Raw genomic sequence first — 23,221 nt, 5'->3', positions numbered from 1 at the left:
TTGGGGGGAGGTTAGGGGGGTTCGGGGGGGCGTTGGAGGGGTTCGAAGGGAGTTCGGGGTGGGGGGGTCGCAGGGGTTTTGGGGGGGTGTTGAGGGGTTGGGGGGGTTGGAGGGGGCTCCGGGGGGGTTGGAAGGGGGTTGGGGGGGGGTTAGAGGGGAGTTCGGGGGGGGGGTGGGTGGAGAGATTTGGGGGGGGTGTTGAGGATTTAGAGGGGTTGGGGGGGGTTGGGGGGAGTTCGGGGTGGGGGTTGGAGGGGTTTGGGGGGGGCGTTGGGGATTTGGGGGGGTTCGAGGAGGGTTTGGGGGGGCTTGGGGGTGGGTTCAGAGGGGTTTTGGAGGGTGCTGGGGGTTGGAGGGGGCTTTGGGGAGCGTTGTGAGGTTGTCATGGGGGGGGGTGAGGGTGGTTTGGGGGTCCTTGGGGGGCTGTGAGGGTGGTTTGGGGGAGCTCCGGGGGTGGTTTGGGCTGGGGGGGGCTGTTGGGAGGTGCTTTAGGGGGGTCCTTGGGGGTGCTGTGAGGTGCTGCAGGGTTGTGGGTAGGGTGCTTGGGGGGGCTGTGGGGTGTAGGGGAGGTGTTGTGGGGTGTTTTGGGGTGCAGGTGAGGTGCTGAGGGGTGTTCTTGGGTGGTGTGGGGTGTTCTTGGGGTGCTGTGGGGTGTTTTGGGGTGCAGGTGGGGTTGCTGTGGGGTGTTTTGGGGGTGCTGTGGGATGTTTTGGGGTGCAGGTGAGGTGCTGTGGGGTGTTTTGGGGGTGCAGGTGGGGTGCTGAGGGGTGTTCTTGGGGTGCTGTGGGGGTGTTTTGGGGGTGCAGGTGGGGTGCTGTGGGGTGTTCTTGGGGTGCTGTGGGGTATTTTGGGGTGCTGTGGGGTGTTCTTTGGGTGCTGTGGGGTGTTTTGGGGGTGCTGTGGGGTGTTTTGGGGTGCAGGTGAGGGCGCTGTGAGGGGTGTTTTGGGGTGCTGTGGGGTGTTCTTGGGGTGCTGTGGGGTGTTTTGGGGTGCAGGTGGGGTGCTTAGGGGTGCTTTAGGGTTCTTTGGGGGTGCAGGTGGGATGTTTTGGGGTGCAGGTGAGGTGCTGTGGGGTGTTCTTGGGGTGCTGTGGGGTGTTTTGTGGGTGCAGGTGAGATGCTGAGGGGTGTTTTTGGGGGTGCTGTGGGGTGTTTTTGGGGTGCTGTGTGGTGTTCTTGGGGTGTTTTGGGGTGCTGGGGGCTGGGTGCTGTGCAGCTGTGGTCCCCTGGGGGGGGGTCGTTCTGGTTGGGGGGGTTGGGGGGGTGTGAATGTTGGGGGGGAGGTGGGGGTGGTCGTGGGCAGCGTTCTGGGGTCCTGCCTGTGCTGGGTGCCAGTGCTGCTGGGCACTGGGAGGAGAGGGCACTAAGGAGGCTGGCAGGGGGCACTGGGAGGGGGCACTGGGAGGAGAGGGCACTGGCAGGGGGCACTGTGGGCACTTGGAGGGGGCACTGGGGGCGCTGGCAGGGGGCATTGGGAGGGGGGCACTGGGAGGGGCACAAGGGGGCACTGGCAGGGGGCAGTGGGAGGGGGGCACTGGGAGGGGGCACAGGGAGCACTGGCAGGGGGCACTGGGGGGCACTGGCAGGGGGCAGTGGGGGGACACTTGGAGGGGCCACAGGGAGCACTGGCAGGGGGGCACTGGCAGGGGGCACAGGGGGCACTGGCAGGGGGCACTGTGGGGACACTTGGAGGGGGGCAGTGGGGGACACTTGGAGGGGGCACAGGGGGCACTGGCAGGGGGCACAGGGGGCACTGGCAGGGGGCACTGTGGGAACACTTGCAGGGGGCACAGGGGGGCACTGGCAGGGGGGCACTGTGGGGACACTTGGAGGGGGCACAGGAAACACTTGGAGGGGGCACTGTGGGCACTTGGAGGGGGCACTGTGGGCACTGGCAGGGGGCAGTGGGGACACTTGGAGGGGGCACAGGGGGCACTTGGAGGGGGCACTGTGGGCACTGGCAGGGGGCAGTGGGGACACTTGGAGGGGGCACAGGGGGCACTGGCAGGGGGCACTGTGGGCACTGGCAGGGGGGCACTGTGGGAACACTTGCAGGGGGCACAGGGGGCACTGGCAGGGGGCACTGTGGGGACACTTGGAGGGGGCACTGTGGGCACTTGGAGGGGGCACAGGAAACACTTGGAGGGGGCACAGGGAACACTTGGAGGGGGCAGTGGGGACGCTGACAGGGGGGCAGTGGGGGACACTTGGAGGGGGCACAGGGGGCACTGGGAGGGGGCACTGGGAGGGGGCACAGGAGGCACTTGGAGGGGGGCACTGGGAACACTTGGAGGGGGCAGTGGGAACACTTGGAGGGGGCACTGTGGGCACTGGCAGGGGGCACTGTGGGGACACTTGGAGGGGGCACTGTGGGCACTGCCCCCGTGCCTCACTTTCCCCTGGCCGTTCTCAGCCCCTGGCAGCCTGGGGGGGTGGGGCTGGGGTCCCCTCCCTCCTGCGCCCCCTGGGGGGCACCTGCGGCCATGCCGGGGGTCCTGCTGCCCTTCCTCCTCCTCCTCCTCCTCCTCCTGCTGCCGCCGCCGGGGGGCTCCGCTCAGACCTTCCCGCGGGGACCTGGTGCCACGCAGCACCGTGGGGCTGGCAGGTGAGCCGGGGGGGTTGGGGGGGTGGGTTTGGGGGGGGTGCCAGCCCTGCGGGGAGGGGGGGGGGGTGGGTCACCAACCCGTGCCCGCTGTGCCCACAGCCACTGCCACCTACCCCTGCTTCGGGGGGCTCCGGGGGGGACAACCTCACAGCGCAGCTCGGCCCTCGGCTTCCAGAGCCTCCTGAGCCTCAACCGCAGCCTGCTCCTGGCGGCACGGTGAGCGGCGCCGGGCACCACGGGCACCACGGGCACCACGGGCACCGGGGGCATGCATGGGCACCAGGGGCACCGGGGGTCACCAGGGGCACCACGGGCATGCATGGACACCAGGGGCAGTGTGGGCACCAGGGTCACCCCTGGCATGCATGGGCACCGCAGGGCACCACGGGCACCATGGGCACCACAGGAACCCCTGGCATGTATGGGCACCACGGGCACCCCTGGCATACATGGGCACCAGGGGCACCACGGGCACCACGGGCAGCATGGGCAGCACGGGCAGCAGGGGCACCACGGGCACCACAGGGATGCATGGGCACCATGGGCACCACGGGCATCATGGGCATGCTTGGGCACCATGGGCACCAGGGACACCAGGGGCACCCCTGGCATGCATGGGCACCGGGGCACCATGGGCACAGGGGCACCATGGGCATCACGGGCACCAGGGGCAGCATGGGCAGCATGGGCACCATGGGCATCATGGGCACCTTTGGCATGCATGGGCACCACGGGCACCATGGGCACACATGGGCACCCCTGGCATGCATGGGCACCATGGGCACCACGGGCATCACAGGCACCAGGGGCACCACAGGGATGCATGGGCACAGGAGCACCATGGGCATCAGGGGCACCCCTGGGCATGTATGGGGCACCGGGGTCACCAGGGGCACCACGGGCATGCATGGACACCAGGGGCAGTGTGGGCACCAGGGTCACCCCTGGCATGCATGGGCACCGCAGGCACCACGGGCACCATGGGCACCACAGGAACCCCTGGCATGTATGGGCACCACGGGCACCCCTGGCATACATGGGCACCAGGGGCACCAGGGGCACCACAGGCATGCATGGGCATCACGGGCACCATGGGCACCACAGGGATGCATGGGCACAGGGGCACCATGGGCATCGGGGCACCCTTGGCATGCATGGGCACCATGGGCACCACAGGCACCAGGGGCACCATGGGCATCATGGGCATGCATGGGCACCGGGGCACCCCTGGCATGCATGGGCAGCATGGGCACCACGGGCACCAGGGGCACCACGGGCATGCATGGGCACCAGGGACAGCATAGGCAGCATGGGAACCATGGGCACACATGGGCATGCATAGGCACCATGGGCACCAGGGGCACCATGGGCACCACGGGCATGCATGGGCACCAGGGGGCACCACAGACATGCATGGGCACTATGGGCACCATGGGCACCATGGGAACATATAGGCACCATGGGCACACGTGGGCATGCATGGGCACCACGGGCACCATGGGCACCCCTGGCATGCATGGGCACCATGGGCACCTCTGGCATGCATTGCCACCACAGGCACCAACGGCATGCATGGGCACCATGGACATGCATGGGCACCCCTGGCATACATGGGCATCTCAGGCAGCCATGTGCACCATGGGCACACAGGGGCACCGTAGGCATTCATGGGCACTCTGGGCACATGTGGGCACCATGGGCATACATGGGCCCCCCTGGCATACACGGGCACCCATGGGCACTGCAGGCACACGTGGGCACCATGGGCACACATGGGCACTATGGGCATGCATGGGCACATATGGGCACCATGGGCACACATGGGCACCATGGGCATGCCTGGGCACCTCACGCACACATGAGCATGCATGGGCACCATGGGCATGCATGGGCACATATGGGCACCATGGGCATCCTGGGCACCCCTGGGAACACATGGGCACATATGGGCACCCTGGGCACCCCTGGGAACACATGGGCACCATGGGCATGCATGGGCATAGTGGGCACACGTGGGCACACCTGTGCCAAGCCCCTGTGCCCTCTCACACTCCTCCCTGTGCCCAGGGACCACATCTACGCCTTCGAGCTGGGGCAGGACCCAGGGACGCTGTACCCCACGCGGGTAAGGGGCCCGGGGGGGTGCCCCGGGGGTGGCAGCGCTGGGGGGGGTGCCCCCGTGCCCACCCCTCAGCACCCACCCCCCGCTGTCACCTGGCAGCATCTCACCTGGCAGGCTCGGGACAGGGAGAACTGCGCCATGCGCGGCCGGCACCAGGTAGGGGGCACCGGGGGCAGGGGGCACCGGGGGCAGGGCAGGGGGCACCGTGTATGGGGGTGCAGGGCATGGGGGTGCAGGGTATGGGGGTGCAGGGCATGGGGGTGCAGGGCAAGGGGCACTGGGTATGGGGGTGCAGGGCATGGGGGTGCAGGGCAGGGGGGTGCAGGGCAAGGGGCACTGGGCGTGGGGGTGCAGGGCAAGGGGGTGCAGGGCATGGGGGTGCAGGGCAAGGGGCACTGGGCGTGGGGGTGCAGGGCAAGGGGGTGCAGGGCATGGGGGTGCAGGGCAAGGGGCACTGGGCGTGGGGGTGCAGGGCATGGGGGTGCAGGGCAAGGGGCACTGGGCATGGGGGCACTGGGTATGGGGGTGCAGGGAAGGGGCACTGGGTGCAGGGCAGGGGACACAGGGTATGGGGGTGCAGGGCATGGGGGTGCAGGGTATGGGGGTGCAGGGCAAGGGGGTGCAGGGCATGGGGGTGCAGGGAAGGGGCACTGGGCATGGGGGTGCAGGGCATGGGGGTGCAGGGCAAGGGGGTGCAGGGCATGGGGGTGCAGGGAAGGGGCACTGGGCATGGGGGTGCAGGGCATGGGGGTGCAGGGCAGGGGGCACTGGGTGCAGGGAGGGGGGCACTGGGTGCAGGGCAAGGGCACAGGGTGCAGGGCAGGGGGCACTGGGTATGGGGGTGCAGGGAAGGGGGCACTGGGTATGGGGGTGCAGGGAAGGGGGAACTGGGTATGGGGGTGCAGGGAAGGGGGCACTGGGTATGGGGGTGCAGGGCATGTGGGTACTGGGGTACAGGAGATGGGGCACAGGGTGTAGTGGGCACAAGGTTTGGGGGGCACAGGGTTGGGGGCACAGGGTTTGGGGGGCACAGGGTGTAGTGGGCACAGGGTAGGGGGGACAGAGTAGGGGGCACAGGGTGGGGGGCACAGGGTGTAGTGGGCACAGGGTTTGGAGGGCACAGGGTTTGGGGGGCACAGGGTGGGGGGCACAGGGTGAGAGGCACAGGGTAGGGGGGCACAGGGTTTGGGGGGGCACTGGGGGGGGGCACAGTGGGGGTGAGCTGCAAGGGCTGTGGGGGCACAGATGGGGGCTGGGGCTGGAGGTGATCTCGGGGTTCCCTGTGCCCCCCCCGTGCCCCCCCCGTGCCCCCCGCAGGATGAGTGCCACAACTACATCCGGGTGCTGGTGCCCCGCGACGCTGGCACCGTCCTGGCCTGCGGCACCAACGCCTTCAGCCCTCTGTGCCGGACATACCAGGTGGGGGGCACGGGGGGGGGCACGGAGGGGGGGCTCAGACCCGCCTGGGGGGGGGCGGGAAATGAGTCTGGGGGGGAAATGAGTCTGGGGGGGGGGAATGGGTCTGGGGGGGCTCAGCCCTGCCTGGGGGGGGGTGAATGAGTCTTGGGAGGGATGAGTCTGGGGGGGCTCAGCCCTGGGTGGGGGGGGGATGAGTCTGGGGGGGGGATGAGTCTGGGGGGGCTCAGCCCTGGGTGGGGGGGGGATGAGTCTGGGGGGGGGATGAGTCTGGGGGGGCTCAGCCCTGGGTGGGGGGGGGGATGAGTCTGGGGGGGCTCAGCCCTGCCTGGGTGGTGGAAGTGAGTCTGGGGGGGCTCAGTGTTGACTGGGGGGGGGGGATGAGTCTGGGGGGGCTCAGCCCTGGGGGGGGGGGGGGGATGAGTCTGGGGGGGGCTCAGTGTTGACTGGGGGGGGGAGGGATGAGTCTGGGGGGGGGATGAGTCTGGGGGGGCTCAGCTCTGCCTGGGTGGTGGAAGTGAGTCTGGGGGGGCTCAGCCCTGGGCGGGGGGGGGGTAGGGGGTGGGGGTCTCATCCTCTTGGCTTCCCCCCCCCCCCAAAAGGTGAGCAGCCTGGCACAGGAGGGCGAGGAGCTGAGCGGGCAGGCGCGGTGCCCCTTCGACGCCAAGCAGAGCATCGTCGCCCTCTTCGTGGGTGGGTGCTGGGTGGCTGCGGGTGGGCAGGGTGGGCACAGGTCCCTGGGTGCTGACACCCATGGGTGCCAAGGTGCTGATGCCCCTGAGACCCTGTGTGCTAGCACGCTTGGGTGCCAAGGTGTTGAGGCCCACCCATGGGTGCCAGGGTGCTGATGCCCCTGAGACCCTGGGTGCTAACACCCTTGGGTGCCAAGGTGCTGATGCCCACCCATGGGTGCCAGGGTGCTGATGCCCATGAGTCCCTGGGTGCTAACACCCATGGGTCCCTGGGTGCTAACACTCATGGGTGCCAAGGTGCTGATGCTCACCCATGGGTGCCAGGGTGCTGATGCCCATGAGTCCCTGGGTGCTAACACCCATGGGTCCCTGGGTGCTGACCCCCTTGGGTGCCAAGGTGCTGATGCCCGTGGGTCCCTGGGTGCTAACACCCATGGGTGCCAAGTTGTTGATGCTCACCCATGGGTGCCAAGGTGCTGCTGCCCACCCATGGGTGCCAAGGTGCTGATGCCCATGAGTCCCTGGGTGCTAACACCCATGGGTCCCTGGGTGCTGACACCCTTGGGTGCCAGGGTACTGATGCCCATGGGTCCCTGGGTACTAACACTCATTGGTGTCAAGGTGCTGATGCCCACCCATGGGTGCCAGGGTGCTGATGCCCCTGAGACCCTGGGTGTTAACACTCATGGGGCCCTGGGTGCTGACACCCTTGGGTGCCAAGGTGCTGATGCCCATGAGTGCCTGGATGCTAACACCCTTGGGTGCCAAGGTGCTGATGCCCACCCATGGGTGCCAGGGTGCTGATGCCCATTGGACCCTGGGTGCTAACACCCATGGGTCCCTGGGTGCTGACCCCCTTGGGTGCCAAGATGCTGATGCCCAGGAGTGCCTGAGTGCTAACACTCATGGGTGCCAAGTTGCTGATGCCCACCCATGGGTCCCAAGGTGCTGATGCCCATGGGTCCCTGAGTGCTAACACCCATGGGTGCCAAGGTGCTGATGCTCACCCATGGGTGCCAAGGTGCTGATGCCCACGAGACCCTGGGTGCTGATACCCACCCATGGATTCCAAGGTGCTGATGCCCTTGAGCCCCTGGGTGCTGATGCTCACCCACGGGTGCCAAGGTGCTGATGCCTTTTAGTCCCTGTGTACTGATACCCACCCATGGGTGACAAGCTGCTGCTGGCTTTGAGCCCCTGGGTGCTGATGCCCATCCACGGGCGCCAGGGTGCTGATGCCCACAGATCCCTGGGTGCTGCTGCCCACCCGCGGGTGCCAAGCTGCTGCTGCCCTTGAGCCCCTGGATGCTGCTGCCCACCTATGGGTGCCAAGGTGCTGCTGCCCACCCGCGGGCGCCAAGCTGCCGCTGCCCCGCGATGCCAGGCAGAGTCATCGTCGCCCTCTTCGTGGGTGGGTGCTGGGCGGGGCGGGGGTGGGCAGGGGGCTGACGCCTGGTGCCCACCCCCCCGCAGACGGCAGCCTGTACTCCGCCACCGTGGCTGACTTCCAGGCCAGCGACTCCGTCATCTACCGCAGCCCCAGCCCCGGGCGGCCGCCGCTCCGGACCCTCAAGTACAGCTCCCGCTGGCTGCAGGGTACCGCCCCCGGGGGAGGGGCTGCGGGCGGGGAGGGGGCTGGGGGAGGCTGGGGAGGGGGCTCAGAGGTAGAGGCTATGGGGCTGGGGAGGGAGGGAGGGAGCGTGGATGGGGCTGGGGAGGAGGCTAGGGGGGAGGGTATGGGGCTGGGGAGGGGGATATGGAGTTGGGGAGGGGGATATAGGTGTGGATGGGGCTGGGGAGGGGGATATGGGGAGGGGGATATGAGTGGGAGTGGGGAGGGAGCTAGGGGAGAGGGTATGGGGATGAGGAGGGGGTATGGGGCTGGGGAGGGGGCTAGGAGAGAGGGTATGAGGATGAGGAGGGGGTATGGGGCTGGGGAGGGGGCTAGGAGAAAGGGTATGGGGCTGGGGAGGGGATATGGGGAGGGGGGATATGGGGAGGGGGGATATGAGTGGGACTGGGGAGGGAGCTAGGGGAGAGGGTATGGGGATGAGGAGGGGGCTAGGGGAGAGGGTATGGGGCTGGGGAGGGGATATGGGGAGGGGGATATGAGTGGGACTGGGGAGGGAGCTAGGGGATAGGGTATGGGGATGAGGAGGGGGTATGGGGAGAGGCTATGGGGCTGGGGAGGGGGGGGAGTGTGGGTGGGGCTGGGGAGGAGGCTAGGGGGGAGGGTAGGGGGCTGGGGAGGGAGATATGGAGTTGGGGAGGGGGATATAGGTGTGGATGGGGCTGGGGAGGGGGCGTGGGGCTGGGGAGGGGATATGAGAGTGAGGCTGGGGAGTGGGCTAGAGGAGAGGCTATGGGGCTGGGGAGGGGATATGGGGAGGGGGATATGAGTGGGACTGGGGAGGGAGCTAGGGGATAGGGTATGGGGATGAGGAGGGGGTATGGGGATGAGGAGGGGGCTAGGGGAGAGGGTATGGGGATGAGGGGGGGCTAGGGGAGAGGATATGAGGCTGGGGAGGGGATATGGGGAGGGGCATATGAGTGGGACTGGGGAGGGAGCTAGGGGAGAGGGTATGGGGATGAGGAGGAGGTATGGGGCTGGGGAGTGGGCTCGGGGAGAGGGTATGGGGCTGGGGAGGGGGATATGGAGCTGGGGAGGGGGATATGAGTGTGGATGGGGCTGGGGAGGGGGCTAGAGAAGGGGGGATGGGGAGGGGATATGGGGAGGGGGATATGAGTGGGACTGGGGAGGGGGCTAGGGCAGAGGGTATGGGGATGAGGAGGGGGCTAGGGGAGAGGGTATGGGGCTGGGAGGGGATATGGAGCTGGGGAGGGGGATATGGGTGTGGATGGGGCTGGGGAGGGGGATATGGGGCTAGGGAGGGGATATGGGGAGGGGGATATGAGTATATGGGACTGGGGAGGGGGCTAGGGGAGAGGGTATGGGGCTGGGGAGGGGGATATGGAGCTGGGGAGGGGGATATGAGTGTGGATGGGGCTGGGGAGGGGGCTAGGAGAGAGGGTATGGGGCTGGGGAGGGGGATATGGATGGGGAGGGGGCTGGAGAAGGTGGTATGGGGCTGGGGAGGGGACATGAGGAGGGGGATATGAGTATATGGGACTGGGGAGGGGGCTAGGGGAGAGGGTATGGGGATGAGGAGGGGCTATGGGGCTGGGGAGGGGGATATGGGTGTATGGGATTGGGGAGGGGGCTAGAGGAGGGGGTATGGGGCTGGGGAGGGGGATATGGGTGTGGATGGGGCTGGGGAGGGGGCTAGAGAAGGGGGTATGGGGTTGGGGCTGGGGAAGGGGCTGGAGGTGTTTATGGGGCTGGGGGTGCAGTGTGTATGGGTTGGGGGCTGGGGGTGTCTGTAGGTCTGTGGGGGTCTGTGGGCCTGGGGGGCTCCGGGGGGCTCCGGGGGGGCTCCGGAGGGGGCACTGATGCCAGCCTGCCCCCCCCCAGAGCCTCACTTCGTCCAGGCCCTGCCCTACGGAGCCTTCGTCTACTTCTTCTTCAGGGAGGTGGCCGTGGAGCTCAGTGCCCAGGGCAAGGTGGGTGCCCCCTGCCCGCCCCCTGGCACCGAGGCAGGGCACACCCCAGGGCCCCTCCCTGGGGGGGTGCTGGTGCCCCCCGGGGTGACTGACGGCTGTGGGTGCCCCTGGGTGCCAGCTGCGTGTACAGGTGCCCGTGGGTGCCAGCCCGAGGTGCTGATGCCTGCGGGTCCCTGGGGGCTGGCACCTGTGGGTGCCAAGGTGCTGATGCCCATGGGTGCCAAGGTAGTGATGCCCATGGGTTCCTGTGTACCAGCACCCATGGGTGCCAAGGTGCTGATGCCCACAGGTCTCTCTGTGTTGATGCCCACCCATGGGTGCCAAGGTAGTGATGCCCATGGGTTCCTGTGTGCCAGCACCCATAGGTGCCAAGGTGATGATGCCCATGGCTTCCTGTGTGCCAGCACCCACAGGTGCCAAGGTGCTGACGCCCACATATCCCTGTGTGCCAGCACCCATGGGTGCCAAGGTGCTGATGCCCATGAGTCCCTATGTACCAGCACCCATGGGTGCCATGGTGCTGACGCCCACATATCCCTGTGTGCTAATGCCCACCCATGGGTGCCAAGGTAGTGATGCCAATGAGTGCCTGTGTACCAGCACCCATTGGTGCCAAGGTGCTGATGCCCATGGGTTCCTGTGTGCCAGCACCCATGGGTGCCAAGGTGCTGATGCCCACCCATGGGTGCCAAGGTGCTGATGCCTATGGGTCCCTGTGTGCCAGCACCCATGGGTGCCAAGGTGCTGATGCCCACCCATGGGTGCCAAGGTGCTGAAGCCCATGGGTTCCTGTGTGCCAGCACCCATAGGTGCCAAGGTGCTGATGCCCACATATCCCTGTGTGCTGATGCCCACCCATGGGTGCCAAGGTAGTGATGCCAATGAGTGCCTGTGTACCAGCACCCATGGGTGCCAAGGTGCTGATGCCCACCCGTGGGTGCCAAGGTAGTGATGCCCATGGGTTCCTGTGTGCCAGCACCCATGGGTGCCAAGGTGCTGACACCCACAGGTCCCTCTGTGCTGATGCCCACCCATGGGTGCCAAGGTAGTGATGCCCATGAGTCCCTGTGTACCAGCACCCATGGGTGCCAAGGTGCTGATGCCCACCCATGGGTGCCAAGGTAGTGATGCCCATGGGTCCCTGTGTGCCAGCACCTATGGGTACCAAGGTAGTGATGCCCATGGGTGCCAAGGTGCTGATGCCCACCCATGGGTACCAAGGGGCTGGCGCCCAGGGGTGCCTGCGTGCCTGCAGTGCCCGCTGGTGCCTGCCAGTGCCCGCAGTGCCCGGCGGTGCCCTCAGTGCCCGGCGGTGCCCGCAGGTGCTGGTGGCGCGGGTGGCACGGGTGTGCCGCAACGACCGGGGGGGCTCGCCGCGGGTGCTGGAGCGCCGCTGGACCTCCTTCCTGAAGCTGCGGCTGCAGTGCTCGGTGCCAGGCGATGCCAACTTCCACTTCGACGTCCTGGAGGCTGTGACCCCCCCCCCGCAGCCTGCACGGCCACCCCGCGGTCCTGGCGCTCTTTGGCACCCAGCCCAACAGGCAGGGCACCGCGGGGGGGGGGGCACAGTGGGCACGGGGGGGGGCACAAGGGGACGCAGGCTCCTGGTGGGCACGGGGTGGCACAGCGGGCACAGGGCGTGGCACAAGCGACAGGCACAGAGGGTGGCACAAGGGGGGGATGTGGGCACGGGGGGTGGCACAAGGGGTCACAGGCTCCTGGGTGGCACAGGGGGTGGCACAATGGACAGGCACAGGGAGTGGCACAAGGGGTACAGGAGGTGGCACAAGGGGACACAGGCTCCTGGTGGGCACAGGGGGTGGCACAAGGGGGGGATGTGGGCACAGGGGGTGGCACAATGGGCACGGGGGTGGCACAAGGGGGGGATGTGGGCACAGAGGGTGACACAAGGGAGGAATGTGGGCACAGGGTGGCACAAGGGGTCACAGGCTCCTGGTGGGCACAAGGGGTGGCACAAGGGGTACAGGGGGTGGCACAAGGGGACACGGGCTCCTGGTGGGCACAGGGGGTGGCACAATGGACAGGCACAGGGGGTGGCACAAGGGGGGGATGTGGGCACGGGGTGGCACAAGGGGTCACAGGCTCCTGGTGGGCACAGGAGGGAGCATAGGGGGGCACAGACTCCAGGGGTCGCACAAGAAGGGGGCAGGCTCCTGGTGGGCACAGCAGGTGGCACAAGGGGTACAGGGGGTGGCACAAGGGGACACGGGCTTCTGGTGGGCACAGAGGGTGGCACAAGGGGAGGTAGGCTCCTGGGGGGCACAGGAGGTAGCACAGGGGGGCACAGGCTCTAGGGGTGGCACAAGGAGGGGGCAGGCTCCTGGGTGGTACAGGGGGTGGCTCAATGGACAGGCACAGGGGGTGGCACAAGGGGACACAGGCTCCTGGTGGGCACGGGGTGGCACAGTGGGCACAGGGCGTGGCACAAGTGACAGGCACAGAGGGTGGCACAAGGGGGGGATGTGGGCACAGAGGGTGGCACAAGGGGGAGTGTGGGCACGGGGGTGGCACAATGGGCACGGGGGTGGCACAAGGGGACACAGGCTCCTGGGTGGCACGGGGTGGCACAAGGGGGGGATGTGGGCACGGGGTGGCACAAGGGGTCACAGGCTCCTGGTGGGCAGAGGGGGTGGCACAAGGGGTACAGGGGGTGGCACAAGGGGACACAGGCTCCTGGTGGGCACAGGGGGTGGCACAAGGGGTACAGGGGGTGGCACAAGGGGAGAAAGGCTCCTGGTGGGCAGAGGGGGTGGCACAAGGGGTACAGGGGGTGGCACAAGGGGACACGGGCTCCTGGTGGGCACAGGAGGTAGCATAGGGGGGCACAGGCTCTAGGGGTGGCACAGGGGGTGGATAGGCTCCTGGTGGGCACAGGGGGTGGCACAAGGGGGGCACAGGCTCTGGGGGTGGCACAGGAGGTGGATAGGCTCTGGGGGTGGCACAGGGGGTGGATAGGCTCCTGGGGGGCACAGGGGGTAGCACAAGGGGGGCACAGGCTCTGGGGGTGGCACAGGGGGTGGATAGGCTCCTGGGGGGCACAGGGGGTGGCACAAGGGGGGCACAGGCTCTGGGGGTGGCACAGGGGGTGGATAGGCTCCTGGGGGGCAGAGGGGGTGGCACAAGGGGGATGTGAGGCAGGGGAGGATGGCATGGCAGCCCTGGCAGGGGCACAGGCGCGGTGCCAGTGCCAACCTCTCTCCCCCCCCAGCATCCCAGGCTCTGCTGTCTGTGCCTTCTACCTGGCAGACGTGGAGAGGGCATTCGAGGGACCCTTCGCCGAGCCCCGCGGTGCCACCTGGGCACCGGTGCCCGAGGACAGGGTGCCCCGGCCCAGGTACCCCCCCCCGAGCCCTGGCACCTGGCTGCCCCTCCCCGGCTGTGGTGCCCAGGTGCCCACTCTGGCTGTGCCACAGCCCAGGCTGCACCTGGCTGCCCCCTCCCGGGCTGTGGTGCCCACCCCAATGCCCAGGTGCCCACTGTAGCTGTGCCACAGACTGAGCTCGATCTGGGTGCCCCCCTCAGGGTATGGTGCCCAGGTGCCCATTTTGGCTGTGCCCCAGGCTGGGCTGCAGCTGGGTGCCCCCTCCCGGGGTGTAGTGCCCACCTCAATGCCCAGGTGCCCACTCCGGCTGTGCCCCAGGCCGGGCTGCAGCTGGGTGCCCTCTCCCGGGGTGTGGTGCCCACCCCAGTGCCCAGGTGCCCACTGTAGCTGTGCCACAGTCTGAGCTCGATCTGGGTGCCCCCCTCAGGGTATGGTGCCCACTTTGGCTGTGCCACAGCCCAGGCTGCACCTGGCTGCCCCCTCCCGGGCTGTGGTGCCCACCCCAATGCCCAGGTGCCCACTGTAGCTGTGCCACAGTCTGAGCTCGATCTGGGTGCCCCCCTCAGGGTATGGTGCCCAGGTGCCCACTCTGGCTGTGCCCCAGGCCGGGCTGCAGCTGGGTGCCCTCTCCCGGGCTGTGGTGCCCACCCTGGTGCCCAGGTACCCACTGTAGCTGTGCCACAGGCTGGGCTGCACCTGGCTATCCCTCCCGGGCTGTGGTGCCCACCCCAGTGCCCAGGTGCCCACTGTAGCTGTGCCACAGGCCGGGCTGCAGCTGGCTGCCCCCTTCTGGGGTGTGGTGCCCACCCTGGTGCCCAGGTGCCCATTGTAGCTGTGCCACAGGCTGAGCTCGATCTGGGTGCCCCCTCTCAGGGTATGGTGCCCAGGTGCCCCCTGTAGCTGGTGCCCAGGTGCCCACTCTGGCTGTGTCCCAGGCCGGGCTGCAGCTGGGTGCCCCCTCCCGGGCTGTGGTGCCCACCCCAATGCCCAGGTGCCCACTGTAGCTGTGCCACAGGCTGAGCTCGATCTGGGTGCCCCCTCTCAGGGTATGGTGCCCAGGTGCCCACTGTAGCTGTGCCCCAGGCCAGGCTGCACCTGGCTGCCCCCTCCCGGTCTGTGGTGCCCACCCTGGTGCCCACTCCGGCTGTGCCCCAGGCCGGGCTGCAGCTGGGTGCCCCCTCCCAGGGTGTGGTGCCCACCGCGGTGCCCAGGTGCCCACTCCGGCTGTGCCCCAGGCCGGGCTGCAGCTGGCTGCCCTCTCCCGGGGTGTGGTGCCCACCGCGGTGCCGAGGTGCCCACTCCGGCTGTGCCCCAGGCCAGGCTGCTGCGCCGGGCTGGGCTCGGCGGCTGGCATCGGCAGCTCCGGGGAGTTCCCGGACGAGACTCTGAGCTTCGCCAAGGAGCATCCCCTGCTGCATGGCACAGTGCCCCCTGCCGGCGGGCAGCCGCTCTTCACCCGCACCGGGCCCAGGTCTGCGCGGGCGCGGGGGGGGGCAGCGGGGATGGGGGACCATGGGCACAGGGGGGCACTGGGCACAGGGTGGCATTGGGGATTGGTGGCATTGGAGATGGGTGGCACTGGGCACAGGGTGGCACTGGGCATGGGTGGCATGGGGGACAGGGTGGCATTGGGGGTGGGTGGTGCCAAGGATAGGGTGGCAGTGGGGAGAGAGGAGCATTGGGGATGGGTGGCACTAGGCAGGGGTGGCACTGGGCATGGGTGGCACTGGGCACAGGGTGGCACTGGGCACGGGTGTCACTGGGTACAGGGTAGCACTGGGCACAGGGTGGCATTGAGCATGGGTGGCATTGATGATGGGTGGCACTGGGCACAGGGTGGCACTGGGAATGGGTGGCACTGGGCATGGGTGTCACTGGGTACAGGGTAGCACTGGGCACAGGGTGGCACTGGGCATGGGTAGCACTGGGCATGGGTAGCACTGGGCACAGGGTGTCACTGGGTGCAGGGTGTCACTGGGCATGGATGTCACTGGGCACAGGGTGGCACTGGGCACGGGTGGCACTGGGCACAGAGTGGCACTGGGCACAGGCTGGCACTGGGCATGGGTGGCACTGGGCATGGTTGCCCTTGGCCACTTGTGCCAGCAGGGGATGGGCATGGGGGAGGGGGTGGGGGGGAGGGTTGGCACCCAGGCCTGGGGGTGCCCCAGGGTGGGGCGGGGAGGGGCTCCCCGTGCCAGGCTGGCAGAGCCCTGGCTGAGGCCGCGCTGGGCACAGGCTGACGCAGCTGGCAGCGGATGTGGGCGCAGGGCCCCAGGGCAACCGCACTGTGCTCTTCCTGGGCACCGAGGACGGGAGGCTGCTGAAGGTCCTGCTGGGCACCCAGCACCCTGGCACCGCCCAGCGCCCCCCTGGCACCCCGGCGCCCCATGCCAGCCCGCGGCACGCTGCCAGGGGGGATGCCAGCTCCGAGGCCCTGCTGCTGGAGGAGATCAGCCTCTATGAGCCTGCCAGGTGAGTGCCAGCTGCTGGGCGCTGCTGGGTGCTGCTGGGTGCTGCTGGGCGCTGCTGGGCGCTGCTGGGCGCTGCTGGGTGCTTCTGGTTGGCACTGATGGGTGCCAGTGGGTACTGATGGGTGCTGGTTGGCACTGCTGGGTGCTGGTTGGCACTGATGGGTGCTGGTGAGCTCATGGGCACTGCTGGGTGCTGCTGGGTGCTGCTGGGCACTGTGGGCACTGCTGGGCACTGCTGAGTGCTGGTTGGCACTGCTGGGTGCCAGTGGGCACTGCTGGGTGCTGGTTGGCACTGATGGGTGCCAGTGGGTACTGGTGGGTGCTGGTTGGCACTGCTGGGTGCCAGTGGGCACTGCTGGGTGCTGGTGAGCTCATGGGCACTGTGGGCACTGCTGGGTGCTGGTGGGCACTGATGGGTGCCAGTGGGTACTGGTGGGTGCTGCTGGGCACTGATGGGTGCTGCTGGGCACTGTGGGCACTGCTGGGTGCTGCTGGGTACTGCTGGGCACTGGTGGGTGCTGCTGGTTGGCACTGCCGGGTGCCAGTGGGCACTGTTGGGTGCTGGTGGGCACTGCTGGGCACTGCTGGGTGCTGGTTGGCACTGCTGGGTGCTGGTTGGCACTGATGGGCACCAGTGGGCTCTGCTGGGTGCTGGTTGGCACTGCTGGGTGCCAGTGGGTACTGATGGATGCTGGTTGGCACTGCTGAGTGCTGGTAGGCACTGCTGGGTGCTGGTTGGCACTGCTGGGTGCTGCTGGGCACTGCTGGGTGCTGGTTGGCACTGCTGGGTGCTGCTGGGCACTGTGGGCACTGCTGAGTGCTGGTTGGCACTGTTGGGTGCTGGTTGGCACTGCTGGGTGCCAGTGGGCACTGCTGGGTGCTGGTTGGCACTGCTGGGTGCTGCTGGGCACTGCTGGGTGCTGGTTGGCATTGATAGGTGCCAGTGGGTACTGGTGGGTGCTGGTGAGCTCATGGGCACTGCTGGGTGCTGCTGGGCACCAGTGGGCACTGATTGGCACTGTGGGCACTGCTGGGTACTGCTGGGTGCTGCTGGGTACTGCTGGGCACTGTGGGCACTGCTGGGCACTGCTGAGTGCTGGTTGGCACTGCTGGGTGCTGCTGGGTGCTGCTGGGTGCTGGTTGGCACTGCTGGGTACTGCTGGGTGCTGCTGGGTGCTGGTTGGCACTGCTGGGTACTGCTTGGCACTGCTGGGTACTGCTGGGTGCTGCTGGGTGCTGGTTGGCACTGCTGGGTACTGCTTGGCACTGCTGGGTGCTGCTGGGTGCTGCTGGGTGCTGGTTGGCACTGCTGGGTACTGCTTGGCACTGCTGGGTGCTGCTGGGTGCTGCTGGGTGCTGGTTGGCACTGCTGGGTACTGCTTGGCACTGCTGGGTGCTGCTGGGTGCTGCTGGGTGCTGGTTGGCACTGCTGGGTACTGCTTGGCACTGCTGGGTGCTGGTTGGCACTGCTGGGTACTGCTTGGCACTGCTGGGTGCTGCTGGGCGCTGCTGGGTACTGCTTGGCACTGCTGGGTGCTGCTGGGTGCTGGTTTGCTCATGGGCACTGTGGGCACTGCTGGTTGGCACTGCTGGGTGCTGCTGGGCACTGCTGGGTGCCAGGGGCTGCTGGGGAGCTTATGGGTGCCAGGGAGCCAGGTGGGCACCAGCCGGGGGGTGGCCCTGGGTGCAGCCCCCGTGGGTGCTGTGTGGCTGCGCAGGTGCCAGGGCCAGCAGGGTGCCAGCCGGGTGCTGGGGCTGGAGCTGCACCTCCCAGGCCAGGAGCTGTTCGTGGCCTTCGCCGGGTGCCTGCTGCGGGTGCCCCTGAGCCGCTGTGCCAGGCACGGCTCCTGCCAGCGGTGAGCAGCGCGGGGGCACTGCCGGCCGCGGGCCACGGGGGGGGGGCATGGCCCACTGGGGGGTGGGGAGTGGGCATGGCAGCTTGGGAGGGCGTTGGAGGGCACAGGTGGGCATGGGGTGGGCATGGAGGTACGAAGGCATGCAGGGGCATAGGGCACAGGTGGGCATGGGGTGGGCATGGAGGTATGAAGGCATGCAGGGGCATAGGGCACAGGTGGGCATGGGGTGGGCATGGAGGTATGAAGGCATGCAGGGGCATAGGGCACAGGTGGGCATGGGGTGGGCATGAGGCACAGGTGAGCGTGGGGTGGGCATGGGGCACTGGGGGGTTTAGAGTGGGCATGGGGGCTTGGGAGGGCATTTGAGGGCAGAGGGCACAGGTGGGCACGGGGTGGGCATGAGGGTATGAAGACATGCAGAGGCAGGGGGCACAGGTGGGCATGGGGTGGGCATGGGGGTATGAAGGCATGCAGGGGCAGGGGGCACAGGTGGGCATGGGGTGGGCATGGGGCACTGGGGGGCATGGGGCACTGGTGAGTGTTGGGTGGGCATGGGGCACAGGTGGGCACAGGTGGGCATGGGGCACTGGTGGGTTTAGAGTGGGCATGGGAGCTTGGGAGGGTGTTTGAGGGCACAGGGCACAGGTGGGCATGGGGTGGGCATGGGGTGGGCATGGGGCACTGGTGAGCGTTGGGTGCGCATGAGACACAGGTGGGCACAGGTGGGCATGGGGCACTGGGGGGTGGGGAGTGGGCATGGCAGCTTGGGAGGGCGTTGGAGGGCACTTGTGGGCATGGGGTGGCCATGGGGCACAGGTGGGCACAGGTGGGCATGGCGCACTGGGGGGTTGGGAGTGGGCATGGCAGCTTGGGAAGGCGTTGGAGGGCACAGGTGGGCATGGGGTGGGCATGGAGGTACGAAGGCATGCAGGGGCATAGGGCACAGGTGGGCATAGGGTGGGCATGGGGCACTGGTGAGCGTTGGGTGGGCATGGGGCACTAGTGGTCGTGGGGTGGGCATGGGGCACGGGTGGGCATGGGGTGGGCATGAGGCACTGGTGGGTTTAGAGTGGGCATGGGAGCTTGGGAGGGTGTTTGAGGGCAGAGGGCACAGGTGGGCATAGGGCACTGGGGGTTTGGAATGGGCATGGGAGTTTGGGAGGGCGTTTGAGGGCACAGGGCACAGGTGGGCATGGGGTGGGCATGGAGGTATGAAGACATGCAGGGGCAGGGGGCACAGGTGGGCATGGGGTGGGCATGGAGCACAGGTGGACACAGGTGGGCATGGGGCACTGGTGGGTTTAGAGTGGGCATGGGGGCTTGGGAGGGTGTTTGAGGGCACAGGGTACAGGTGGGCATGGGGTGGGCATGGGGGTATGAAGGCATGCAGGGGCAGGGGGCACAGGTGGGCATGCGGTGGGCATGAGGCAGATTTGGGTATGGGTGGGCATGAGGCACAGGTGGGCATGGGGCGGGCATGAGGCACAGGTGGGTGTGGGGTGGGCATGGGGTGGGCATGGAGGTATGAAGGCATGCAGGAGCAGGGGGCACAGGTGGGCATGGGGCACAGGTGGGTGTAGGGTGGGCATGGGAGCTTGGGAGGGGGTGGGAGGGTACAGGGCAGGCATGGGAGGGCAAGGGGCACAGGGTGGCACAGGGTGGGCTTGGGGGGCACAGAGGCGCCGGGCACGGGGTGGGCACGTGGGGGGCGAGGGCTGGAGGGCACAGAGCTGTGTGAGGGCATCTCTGGGGGCACCCCTGGCAGGAGCTGCCTGGCCGCCCGGGACCCCTACTGCGTCTGGCTGCCCCCCGGGGGCTGTGTGCCCTTCACCCAGGACCTGCCGTAGGTGCCCCCCCCGCCCCCGGGGGACCCTCCTCGGGTCCTGCCCCCCCCCGCCCCTTGCCCCCCAGGGGGCACCTCCTGGGTGCCCTCCCCTGGTGCTGGGCACAGAGGGTGCCAGACCCCCCCCGACACCCACCCTGTACCCCAGGAGTGGCTTTGAGCAGGACCTGGAGGGAGCCTCGGGGAGCTCTGGGACCTGCCAAGGTGACAGAGGGCACCGGGGGGGCACTGGGCACTGAGCGGGGGGCACCTGGGGGGCACTGGCCACCGGGGAGGGGGCACTGGGCAGCAGGGGGGAGCACTGGGCACTGAGTGGGGGGCACCTGGGGGGCACTGGGCACTGAGCGGGGGGCACCTGGGGGCCACTGGGCACCGGGCAGAAGTGGGGGGGGGGGCACCGGGGGGAGATTGGGCAGCGGGAGGGGCATTGGGCACCGGGGGGGGCACTGGGCAGCGGGAAGGGCACTGGGGGGGGGCACAGGTGGGGGGCACCGGAGGATGTGGGGGGCGCTGGGTGGGGGGCACAGGTGGGGGGCACCGGAGGATGTGGGGGGCACTGACGGGGGGGGGGCACAGGTGGGGGGCACCGGAGGATGTGGGGGGCACTCGGGGGGGCGCATAGGTGGCCCTGGCCCCAGCCCTGCGCTGCTCTCGCAGACGCTGCAGCTCCTGGCGACAGCGACAGGGACCTGGCTCATGGTCAGTGACGCCCCCCGGCGACCCCCCGGGGAGGGAGCTGGGCAGCAGGGGGGGGGACCGGGAGGGACACAGGGACCGGGAAGGACCCCCGGGGACTGGGAAGGACTCAGGGACCGGGAGGGACCCCCAGGGATCGGGAGGGACCCCCGGGGAGGGAGCCTGGGCAGCAGGGGGGGGGACCGGGAGGGACACAGGGACCGGGAGGGACCCCCGGGGACTGGGAAGGACTCAGGGACCGGGAGGGACCCCCAAGGACCGGGAGGGATTCAGGGACCGGGAGGGACCCCCGGGGAGGGAGCCTGGGCAGCAGGGGGGGGGGACCGGGAGGGACCCCCGAGGACTGGGAAGGACTCAGGGACCGGGAGGGACACCCAGGGACCGGGAAGGACCCCCGGGGACGGGGAGGGACCCCCAAGGACCGGGAGGGACCCAGGGACCGGGAGGGACACTCAGGGACGGGGAGGGACCCCCAGGGACCGGGAGGGACCCCCGGGGACTTCGGAGGGACCCTGGGGAAGGGGAGGACTCTGGGGACCAAGGAGGGACTCCCAGGGATGGGAGAGGGACCCCAAAGACCAATCAGAGACCCTGGGGACTGGGGAGGGACCCCAGAGACGGATGCAGGACCTGGGTGGGGGGACCCCAAGGGATGAGGAGGGACCCCAACGGGTGAGGAGGGACCCCAAGGGATGAGGAGGGACCCCAAGGAGTGTCAGAGGGACCCCAAGGGGTGGCAGAGAGACCCCAAGGGGTGGCAGAGGGACCCCAAGGGATGAGGAGGGACCCCAAGGGGTGGCAGAGGGACCCCAAGGGGTGGCAGAGAGACCCCAAGGGATGAGAAGGGACCCCAAGGGGTGAGGAGGGACCCCAAGGAGTGGCAGAGGGGACCCCAAGGGGTGAGGAGGGAACCCAGGGGGTGAGGAGGGACCCCAAGGGGTGGCAGAGGGACCCCAAGGGATGAGGATGGACCCCAAGGGGTGAGGAGGGACCCCAAGGGGTGGCAGAGGGACCCAAAGGGGTGAGGAGGGACCCCAAGGGATGAGGATGGACGCCAAGGGGTGAGGAGGGACCCCAAGGAGTGGCAGAGACACCCCATGGAGTGGCAGAGGGACCCCAAGGGATGAGGAGGGACCCCAAGGGGTGAGGAGGGACCCCAAGGAGTGGCAGAGGCACCCCATGGAGCGGCAGAGGGACCCCAGGGGGGTGGCAGAGGGACCCCAAGGGGTGGCAGAGGGAGCCCTGGGCCAAGGGGAGGACCCGGGGCTGGGGGTCCGTAGGGCAGGAGCCCCCCCCGGGCGGTGCAAGGGGAGGCTGATGGCTGTTCCCGCAGGGGTGCGGCAGCCCGGGCCGGGGGTCGCGGCGGCGGTGCCGGTGTCGGTGCTGGTGGGCTGCGTGCTGGGAGCCTTCGCCATGGGCGCCCTGGCCGCGGGGCTGCTGGCCGCCTGCTGCCGCCGCCCCGCCGCGCCCAAGGCGCCCCCGGAGCCCCCCGCCGCCACCCCGCGACCCCCGGCCCAGCCGCCAGCCCCCCCGCCTCTACCCTCTGCTGCCGCCCCGGGACCTCCCCGAGCCGCCCGCCCCCGAGCCCACCCCGCAGCCCCCCGCCAAGACCTCCCGAGAGCGGCTGCCGGAGCCTCGACGCGGCCGAGCCACCCCCCTGGGCACCCCGGCGTGCCCGGAGCCCCCCGGCCCGGGACCCCCCCGCCAAAGGCAGCCTGGAGGAGAGGCTGCAGCGGCCGCAGGGCTCGGGGGGCTCGGCGCGGGCCGGGGGGGGGCTGCGGGTGGGCTGCGACCCCCCCCGGGCGCCGGTTCCTTCGCCAACCGGGTGCGGCCGGGGGGCTCAGCTCTGCAGCCTGCCCGCGGACCCCCGGGACGCCCCCCCCCGCCGCCTGGACGTGCCCCCCGACAGCCCCCCGCCCCCGCGCCGGCCCCTGGCGCAGAGACACTCGCTGGGGGGGGCGCCGGGCAGACCCCCCGGGCTGCCCCGAGGGCTCACCCGCATGCACTCGCTGGGGACCCCCGGGGCCGCCCCCCCCCACTGGGGGACCCCCTGGGGCCCCCGGCCCCACGCCCTGGAGCGCTCCTTCTCCATGAAGCCCCCGGTGCTGCCCAAGCCCCTGCTGCTGCCAGCGGCCCCCGGGCGGCCCTGAGCCCCCTGCCCCCCCCGGAGGGCAGCTCCCGCCCCGGGACGCTCCCAGGCCACTGCCTGCTCCGGGCGACCCTGGCCTGAGCCAGGAGGGTCCCCGCGGCCCCGGGCTGGCCCTGCCTGCAGCGCTGGGGGGCCCGAGGGGACAGGCAGGGTCCCCACAGCCCTCAGGGTCAGGAGGGTCCCCAGGCTGCCCGTGCTGGGGTGACAAAGGTCCCAATGTCCCCGGGGTGGCCCCCACTGGGTTGAGGAGGGTCCCCAATGTCCCCTGGCTGCCCCCACCGAGGTGACAAAGGTCCTAATGTCCCCGGGGTGGCCCCCACTGGTCTGATGGAGGTCCCCAATGTCCCCAAGGTGCCCACACCGGGGTGGCCAAGGTGCCCCTGTCCCTTCCTCAGGTGCCAGGCTGCCCTCAGCCCGGGCTGAGGAGGGTCCCCATGTCCCCAGTGTCCCCTGGCTGCCCCCAGC

General features: G+C 69.2%; 1 protein-coding gene across 1 annotated transcript; it reads left to right on the top strand.

The window, feature by feature from the left end:
• Positions 1–2,417: 2,417 nt before the first annotated feature.
• LOC137461190 (semaphorin-6C-like) lies at positions 2,418–22,837 on the top strand. Its single transcript, XM_068171039.1, is given in 25 exon segments — positions 2,418–2,569; positions 2,571–2,604; positions 2,704–2,738; positions 2,740–2,766; positions 2,768–2,820; positions 4,672–4,729; positions 4,826–4,882; positions 6,044–6,145; positions 6,745–6,835; positions 8,308–8,430; positions 10,307–10,395; positions 11,718–11,873; positions 11,875–11,936; positions 13,625–13,750; positions 15,054–15,209; positions 15,977–16,213; positions 17,931–18,068; positions 19,834–19,911; positions 20,060–20,115; positions 20,569–20,610; positions 21,941–22,134; positions 22,136–22,303; positions 22,305–22,397; positions 22,400–22,440; positions 22,442–22,837. Coding segments are annotated over 25 exon segments (2,619 nt in total). The 5' UTR covers positions 2,418–2,482; the 3' UTR covers positions 22,758–22,837.
• The last annotated feature ends 384 nt before the right edge of the window (positions 22,838–23,221 follow it).

This window comes from Melanerpes formicivorus, unplaced genomic scaffold (genome assembly GCF_026170545.1).
Source record: "Melanerpes formicivorus ecotype bairdi unplaced genomic scaffold, bMelFor1.0.p_v2 SCAF_1395, whole genome shotgun sequence".
Classification (NCBI taxonomy): Eukaryota; Metazoa; Chordata; class Aves; order Piciformes; family Picidae; genus Melanerpes; species Melanerpes formicivorus.
This window is presented reverse-complemented; position numbering and strand designations above follow the sequence as displayed.